Here is an 8677-nt window from a genome sequence, read left to right as displayed (position 1 = left end):
CTTCAGCTCCTTGGGTACTTTCTCTAGCTCCTCTATTAGGGGCATTGTGTTCCATTTGATAGCTGATTGTGAGCATCCACTTCTGTGTTTGCTGGGCACTGGCGTAGCCTCACAAGAGACAGCTATATCAGGGTCCTTTCAGCAAAATCTTGCTGGAGTATGCAATAGTGTCTGTGTTTGGTGGCTGATTAAGGGATGGACCTCTGGGTAGGGCAGTTTCTGGATGGTCCATCCTTTCATCTCAGCTCCAAACTTTGTCTCTGTAACTCCTTCCAGTGTCCATATCTTCTAAGGTATCTTCTACACCTGAGATTCTCTCTACTATTTTTTATTCTGTTGCTGATGCTTTTATCTTTAGTTCTTGACCTATTTCCTAGGTTTTTCATTTCCAGAATTGCCCCTATTTTTGTTTTTATCATTTCTACTTACATTTTTAGGTATTGGACCTCTTTGTTCAATTCCTTCACATTTTTGATTTTGTTTTCCTGTATTTCTTTTTTTTTTTTAAATTAGATATTTTATTTACATTTCAAATGTTATCCCCTTTCCTGGTTTCTCCTCCAACCCCCTACCCCCTCTCTCCTCCCCCTGCACACCAACCCATCAATTCATGCTTCCTGGTCCTGGCATTCCCCTACACTGGGGCATCGAACCTTCACAGGACCAAGTACCCCCCTCCCATTGATGACCAACAAGGCCTCTGCTATGTATGTGGTTGGAGCCATGAGTCCCTCCATGTGTACTCTTTGGTTAGTGGTTTAGGTCCTGGGAGCTCTGGTGTTACTGGTTGGTTTATATTGTTGTTGCTCTTCCAGTGACTGACAGATACAGAGGTGGATGCTCTCAGCCAACCATTGGACTGAGCACAGGGTCTCCAATGGAGGAGCTAGAGAAAGGACCAAAGGAGCTGAAGGAGTTTCCTGTATTTCTTTAGGGGATTTATTTGTTTCTTCTTTATGGGCTTCTCCCTGTTTACCTGTGTTTTACTGTATTTATTTTTCTTTTTTCTTTTTCTTTTTTTAGATTGGATATTTTCTTTGTTCACATTTCAAATGTTTTCTCCTTTCCAGGTCTTCCGTTCAGAAACTCCCTATCCCATCCTCCCTCCCCCTGCCTCTATGAGGGTGCTTCCACACGTATCCACCCACTCCTGTTCTCCTGTCCAAGCATTCCCCTATACTGGGGTATCAGACACCCTCAGGCCCAAGGGCCTCTTCTCCCACTGATATTCAACAAGGTCATCCTTTGCCACATATGTGGCCAGTGCCATGAGTCACTCCATGTGTATTGTTTGGTTGGTGGTCCAGTCCCCAGAAGCTCCAGGGGGTCTGGCCTGTTGACACTGTTGCTCCCTCCATGGGGCTGCAAACCCTCTTAGCTCCTTCAGTCCTTTCTCCAACTCTTCCATCGGGGATCCCCAACCTGAGCTCAGTCCAGTGGTAGGCTGCAAGTTTCTGCCTCTGTCTTTGTAAGGCTCTGGCAGAGCCTCTCAGGAGACAGCCATATTAGGCTTCCATCAGCAAGCATTTCCTGGCATCCACAATAACATCCATGTTTGGTGGCTGTATATGGAATGGAACCCCAGGTGGGGCAGTCTCTGGAAGACCTTTCCTTCAGTCTCTGTTCCACACTTAGTTTCAATATTTCCTGCGGTAAGTACTTTGTTCACCTTTCTGAAAGGCACTGAACAATCCACATTTTGGTCTTTCTTCTTCTTAGGCTTTATATGATCTATGAATTGAATCTTGGGTATTCAGAACTTTTGGGCTAATATCCACCTCTCAGTGAGTACATACAAGGTTTGTCCCTTTGTGACTGAGTATAACTCACTTAGGATAATATTCTTAAATTCCATTAATTTGCCTGAAAATTTCTTGAAGTACTTTTTCTTTTTTAATAGTTGAATAGTATTGCATTGTGTAAATATACCATATTTTCTGCATCCATTCCTCTGTCGAGGGACATCTATGTTCTTTCCAGCTTCTGGTTATTATAAATAAGGCTGCTATGAACATAGTGGAGCATGTGTCCTTACTACATTTTGGAACATTTTCTGGGTATATGCCCAGGAGTGGTATAGCTGGGTCCTCTGGTAGTACTATGTGCAATTTTCTGAGGAACCACCAGACTGATTTCCAGAGTGGTTATACCAGCTTGCAATCCCACCAGCAATGGAGGAGTGCTCCTCTTTCTCCACATCCTTGCCAGCATTTACTGTCACCTGAGTTTTTAATCTTAGCTATTCTGACTGGTGTGAGGTGGAATCTCAGGGTTGTTTTGATTTGCATTTCTCTGATAACTAAGGATGTTGAACATTTCTTAAGTGTTTCTCTGCCCTTCAAGTTTCCTCAGTTGAAAACTCTCTATTTAGCTCTGTTCCCCATTTTTAATAGGGTTATTTGGTTCTCTTGAGTCTAAATTTTTATGATCTTTGTATATATTGGATATTAGCCCTCTTTTGGATATAGGATTAGTAAAGATCTTTTCCCAATCTGTTGGTTGCTGTTTTATCTTATTTACAGTATCCTTTGCATTACAGAGGTTTTGCAATTTTATGAGGTCCCATTTGACAATTCTTGATCTTAGAGCATAAGTTATTGGTGTTCTGTTCAGGAAAATTTCCCCCATGCCCATGAACTCAAGGGGCTTCCCCAGTTTCTTTTCTATTAGTTTCAGTGTGTCTGGTTTTATGTGGAGGTCCTTGATCCACTTAGACTTGAGCTTTGTACAAGAAGATAAGAATGGATCAATTTGCAGTTTTCTACATGCTGACTACCAGTTGAGCCAACACCATTTGCTGAAAATGCTGTTTTTTTTCCACTGGATGGTTTTTCACTCCTTTCTCAAAGATCAAGTGACCATAGGTGTGTGGGTTTATTTCTGAGTCTTCAATTTTATTCCATTGATCTACCTGCCTGTCACTGTACCAATACCATGCAATTTTTAATCACAATTGCTCTGTAATACAGCTTGAGATCAGGGATGCTGATTCCCCCAAAAGTTCTTTTATTGTTGAGAATATTTTGCTATCCTGGATTTTTTGTTATTGCAAATGAATTTGGGAATTGCTCTTTCTAACTCTATGAAGAGTTGAGTTGGGATTTTAATGGGGATTGCATTGAATCTGTAGATTTCTTTTGGCAAGATGGCCATTTTTACTCTATTAATCCTGCCAATGCACTAGCATGAGAGATAGTGGAACCGTGAGAGGCAGCCTGTTTTCTGGTTGAGCGAGGCTTACTCTGGAGACCCAGTAGAAAACTCTACAAGGGATGGAACAGTGAACCATGTTCCCAGACATAGTCACCTGACACCACGGAGCCCCCAATTCCTTAATCCTGTGATTATAAGTCATGTAGACAATGTCCCAAGTTCCTGGCATTCTGGCTAAATTCCACTCTCACAGTTACGTGACAATAGCCAGGTATGCTCTTCCCCACAGTTACCTGGCAACAACAAGGTAGCCCAGCCCACTATTAAAGGAGCTGCTTGGCCCCTCCTCACTCTCTTAAGCTCTTACCTCTCATTCTTATCTCTAGATTTCCTTCTACCCCTTTCCCTTCCCCCTCTCTCCATGTGGCCATGGCCAACACCCCCCCTCCTTTCTTTCTCTCTGCCTTTCTACAATAAAGCTCTAAAGCCATAGATCATCTCTGCTCATCAAGGACCACCATGCTTGACTGATGGAATAGGCTTTTCCCTAAAGAGCCATATCTAATTTCCCACTGCAAGGCCTTCCACAGACCAGACAAAAGATTCTCACCTGCATGTGAACTACCCAGTGCCCCCTCTCCCCTACCCCCTCTTCCTTTCTGCCCCAGAGCTGATTGAGCTGATCCCTGGGGCCTCTACTTTGTTCTTAGCTCTTCTGTCATATCTGGCCTCCTTGAGACCCAGAGACCTCAGGCTGCTCCCTGTCTACTCCCCGCAGACTGGGGTCTGTGACTTCACACACCCAGACACCCACCCAGGGCCATGTGGAGAGCTCACAGCAGTCCTTCACATCTGCCTGCCCAGAGCAACAGAACTCTGGAGGGATACGGGTTCTCTTCCACCCCCTTTATTTCCACACGCCTACTGCCCGACTGCAGATTTTCTGAGGTCTTTGATTTCTTTCTTCAGAGACTTGAAGTTCTTGTCATACAGATCTTTCACTCCTTTGGTTAGAGTCACACCAAGATACTTTACATTGATTGTGGTTATTGTGAAGGGTGTCATTTCCCTAATTTCTTTCTCAGCCTGTTTATTCTTTGAGTATAGGAAAACTATTCATTTTTTTGTGTGTGGGGGGGGTTACATTTTATATCTGGCTGCTTTGCTAAAGTTGTTTTTCAGCTGTAGGAATTCTCTGGTGGAGTTTTTGGGGTCACTTAAGTATACTATCATATCTGACGGAAACAGTGATATTTTGACTTCTTCCTTTCCATTTTGTATCCCGTTGACCTCCTTTTGTTGTCTAATTCCTCTAGCTAGAAATTCAAGTATTATACTGAATAGATAGGGAGAGAGAGAGTGCAGCCTTGTCTAGTCCCTGATTTTAGTGGGATTCCTTCAAGTTTCTCTCCCTTTTGTTTGATGTTGGCTACTGGTTTTCTGTATATTGCTTTTACTATGTTTATGTATGGACCTTGAATTCCTGATCTTTCCAAGAATTTTAACATGAAGGAATGTTGAATTTTGTAAAATGATTTTTCAGCATCTAAAGAAATGATCATTTGGTTTTTTTTCTTTGAGTTTGTTTATGTAGTGGAATACATTGATAGATTTCTGTATATTGAACCATCCCTGCATTCCTGGAATGAAGCCTACTTGGTTGTGGTGAATAATCATTTTGATGTGTTCTTGGATTCAGTGTGCGATAATTTTACTGAGAATTTTTGCATCGATATTCATAAGGGAAATTGGTCTGAAGTTCTCTTTCTTTGATGGGTCTTTGCGTGGTTAATGTATCAGAGTAAATGTGGCTTCATAGAACTAATTGGATAGAGTATCTTCTGTTTCTATTTTGTGGAATAGTTTGAGGAGTATTGGTATTAGATCTTCTTTAAAGGTTTGATAGAACTCTGCACTCCACCCATCTGGTCCTGAGCTTTTTTCTTTGGGAGACTACTAATGACTGTTTCTATTTCTTTAGGGGATATGGGACTGTTTATTTGGTTTATCTGATCCTGATTTAATTTTGGTATTTGTTATCTATCTAGAAAATTTTCCATTTGTTGGTGTTGTTGTTTGTTTGTTTACTAAGAGAACTAAATGCAAGTTAGCAGAGAGATGGGGATCTGTAAATTGTGTTGTTCTGTTGTTATGGTCAACGAAATAAACTCTTCCTGTTGCAGTATTGTGGATCTCCCACCTGAGGCAAAGGACCAAGCTCATCACAATTGATGTTGCTAAGATCCCGTGTTGGGCATTCCCACTGTGTAGTTCTTGTGATGTGGTTTAGATACTGGATTCTTCCAGAGGCATTCCCCCTTTCTTCCCAACCATCTGTAAATCATTGTCAAACAAACGACTGCAATCCACAGCTTGTCCTCCCGTGCCTATTCCGTCTCTGGATTGAAGAAGGTTACTACAGTTTGTCCTCAAACTGTATCATTGTCATTTGGCCCCAGTTTGCATAAATCCAACCTCTGATAACTAGTGTCTTTGAGGCGGTTGATAGCATTGGAAAGAAGACGAACATAACCAAGAAACCCAGCACCTTGCTTCTTATGGATCTTTTTATGGTTCCGTACGCTGATCGTTTAATTTAATCAGACTTTCCAATATACTTGTCCTAATGCTGATTCCACTTTGGATCAAGTGTGTTCTTCACAGTATCTGTAGAATGGCCGATACCCAGACCCATCAAATACCACCTTAGCAAAGGGATCAGGGATACGGAAAAATCCTTATTCACCATTTTTTTTTTTTTTTGTATAGAGTACTGTCAGGTGCAGGCTTGAAGGGCTCATTCCTCAGGCCTCTGTCTAGCTCCAGGTCAGCAGGCTGGGTTGGGCGGGCCAACTGCGAGGTGCAGAGGAGTCACCACAGTGGCCAGGGCCAGGTTCCTAACAGCCTGCGCTGCGCCCGTGACCGCTAGGGCCAGAGGGTCCTGGAGGGCCCGAGCGCTGTCACCATGAGCCGCTGAGGGAGCTGGACACAGAGCTCCCTACGCCTCCCACTTCTGCTTCCTCTGCGGAAGCACAACAAAGCGGCAGCCATGGCCATCTCCGCCCTTGTCCCCGCAGCCTCCTGTCCTCGCCGCCTGTCTCCCATTCTCTGTGCGGTGAGGCCTGGGAGCCAAAGGTGCAGGTGCGGAAGTCGTGCTGAGGTGGGTGGGTGCTTGGCTGCTTCCTCCTTCCCCTTCCCTCTTGTCTGAGGGAACCAGGTCCTGGGCTGCTGCCACCGCCCCACATTTCCCTTTTCCCTTAGTAAACAAACAAACAAACAAACAAACACCAACAACAAAAACAAACAAGCCAGAATAGAACAAAACCAACAGAAAAATGATATGAAGACGAAGCACATTAAAGGCATACAAATAGAGACACACCCATTAATCCCCAGAGAAATCTCATAAAAACACAAAAGCAGAAGGCATAATATGTAAACAAAAGAAAAGTAAAGTTAAAAAATACCAGACGATGCATCATGAGAATAAACCCTCCAAGAATAACTCTGAGTTTGTTTTGTGTTGTTCCTCGACTGCGGAGCATTTTGTCTGCCACAAAGTGTGTTTGTTTCCCAAGTGAGATTGTTGGAGAAAACATTTTTTTTCCATCTATTTGGTTATTTATCTGAGATAGCTTTTGGCTTAGGGAGGGGGGTGTTTTCTACTTCCCTTCTCAGAGTTGGGACAACAGCTCTATGCCTTAGACCTCTGAAGATTCTTTCATGCGGCCATAGTCTTGGTGCATTCATACAGCATGCCAATCATGTCTTTAGAAGGCCTTCTTTCCTTGGGGTCTTTCACCTCCACTGGCTCTTATACTCATTCCACCTCCTTTTCCAACAAGTTGAGATGAATTTTCACTGATATTGCCCTGGGAGATGACACTGCTGAATGTATATCAAGACTGATGCTCTTTACAGTACATCTTTAACTCGGCAAGCTGCTGGCCTCAGACCACAAACTATTGACAGTGACTGTGAGGCTTGATGCCCCATTGTAGGGGAATTCCAGGGCAGAGAGGCAAGAGTGGGTGTGTGTTTTGGGGGAGCATCCTCATAGAAGAAGGGGGAGGGAGGGTGAAATAGGGGGTTTCCAGAGTAGAAACCGGGAAAGGGGATAACATTTGAAATGTAAATAAAGAAAATATACCATAAAATAATAATAAAAAAATGATTTGAAAAGAGAAAAGACCAGCAGTCTCAACTAACTTGGACCCCTGCGATCTCTCAGACATGGATCCACCTACCATGCAGCAGACAAGAGTTGCCTTGAGCCCCCTGACACACTCAAGGATCTGGCCTCAGTGAGATAAGATGTGCTTAACCCTCCAGAGACTTGAGGCTCCAGGGAGTAGGGATGCGTGGTGTGTGTGTGTGTGTGTGTGTGTGTGTGTGTGTGTGTGTGTACATCCTCTTGTAGACAGTGGAGAGGGTGAATGGGATGAGAAACTGTGGGAGGGTGGACTGGGAGGAGGTTAATGACTGTACTTAAAAAAAATAAAAGTAATTTTAAAAAAGAAGAAAAGAATTTTATTTTGAGGAATTGAAGGAAAGGAATCAGGACAAGGCAAAAATACAGCTTGTTGTTGGGTAATTAGTTTAATGAGTTAATGAGTCATCTGTTAACAAGTATTCTAAGTTTGTTAATGCAGAATCAGAATTAAATGACTAAAGAGTTGCCATGTCCTTTTTTAGGAAGAAGAGCTTGTATTGGAGAAGGTCTGGCCCGCATGGAGATGTTTCTAATCCTGACCAACATTTTACAGCATTTTACTTTAAAACCTCTGGTCAACCCAGAGGACATTGACACCAACCCAGTTCAAACTGGTTTGTTGTCTTTGCCTCCATCCTATGAGCTCTGTTTCATTCCAATCTAAATCTAAGTAGTCTTTCATATGGGTGACTGAGGCCCGGCTTTTACTTGTGAGCAAACGGGTCTTTTCTTCCCATGTACCTGCATCCCGGAGTCCTTCCAGAATGGCAGTGATGCAACTTTTGAAGTATCTGAAATTTTTCTCAATCCTTTATAAGTCAGTTCCTATTATCACATATGAAAATTAAACTACTGTCTCAGCATAATTATTTTTTTGCTGTGTGTGCCAGATCATTAGATATGTTTTCATTTCAATGCATTCCAAATGTAAAGTGTATTATCAATATAATGTCTTTTTTTAGTAAAAGCTAACAATCATTTTGAAGAAAAGTAATTAAATATGGAACTCAATCATTATTTCCTGTGTCATTATCTGGGAGAATAATCTCTCAGTGATGTTTCATGTATACATTTTGTCTTTTCTCTATAACTTATTGTAATATGACTATACATAGAGTTATTCATGTACACCATTATTTATGTAAATACACAGACAGATGGAAGCATATGAACACAGGGAGGTAACTAGGAAAGATCTTGCATGCCAAGGGAAGTAATGTAAGATAAATCTTGAATTTTCCAGTTTTCAAGAATTCTATTCTCTTACCTTCCTCCAGAGCTACCTCTCCACATTCCATATATGATTCCATA

General features: G+C 42.3%; 1 protein-coding gene across 1 annotated transcript in view; it reads left to right on the top strand.

Annotated features, from left to right (window-relative positions):
• LOC110315429 (cytochrome P450 2C70-like) overlaps positions 1 to 7991 on the top strand; it is a gene marked incomplete at its 5' end in the record, with an annotated part of 24169 nt that extends 16178 nt beyond the window's left edge. Inside the window, one exon of the mRNA XM_029534735.1 lies at positions 7849 to 7991. Coding sequence (XP_029390595.1) covers positions 7849 to 7899 — 51 coding nt within the window. The remainder of the gene's footprint in view (positions 1 to 7848) is intronic.
• Positions 7992 to 8677: the final 686 nt, after the last annotated feature.

The sequence above is a fragment of the Mus pahari genome, unplaced genomic scaffold (genome assembly GCF_900095145.1).
Source record: "Mus pahari unplaced genomic scaffold, PAHARI_EIJ_v1.1 scaffold_9264_1, whole genome shotgun sequence".
NCBI lineage: Eukaryota > Metazoa > Chordata > Mammalia > Rodentia > Muridae > Mus > Mus pahari.
The sequence above is the reverse complement of the archived record's forward strand: the minus strand, read 5'-3'. Positions and strand labels throughout refer to the sequence as shown.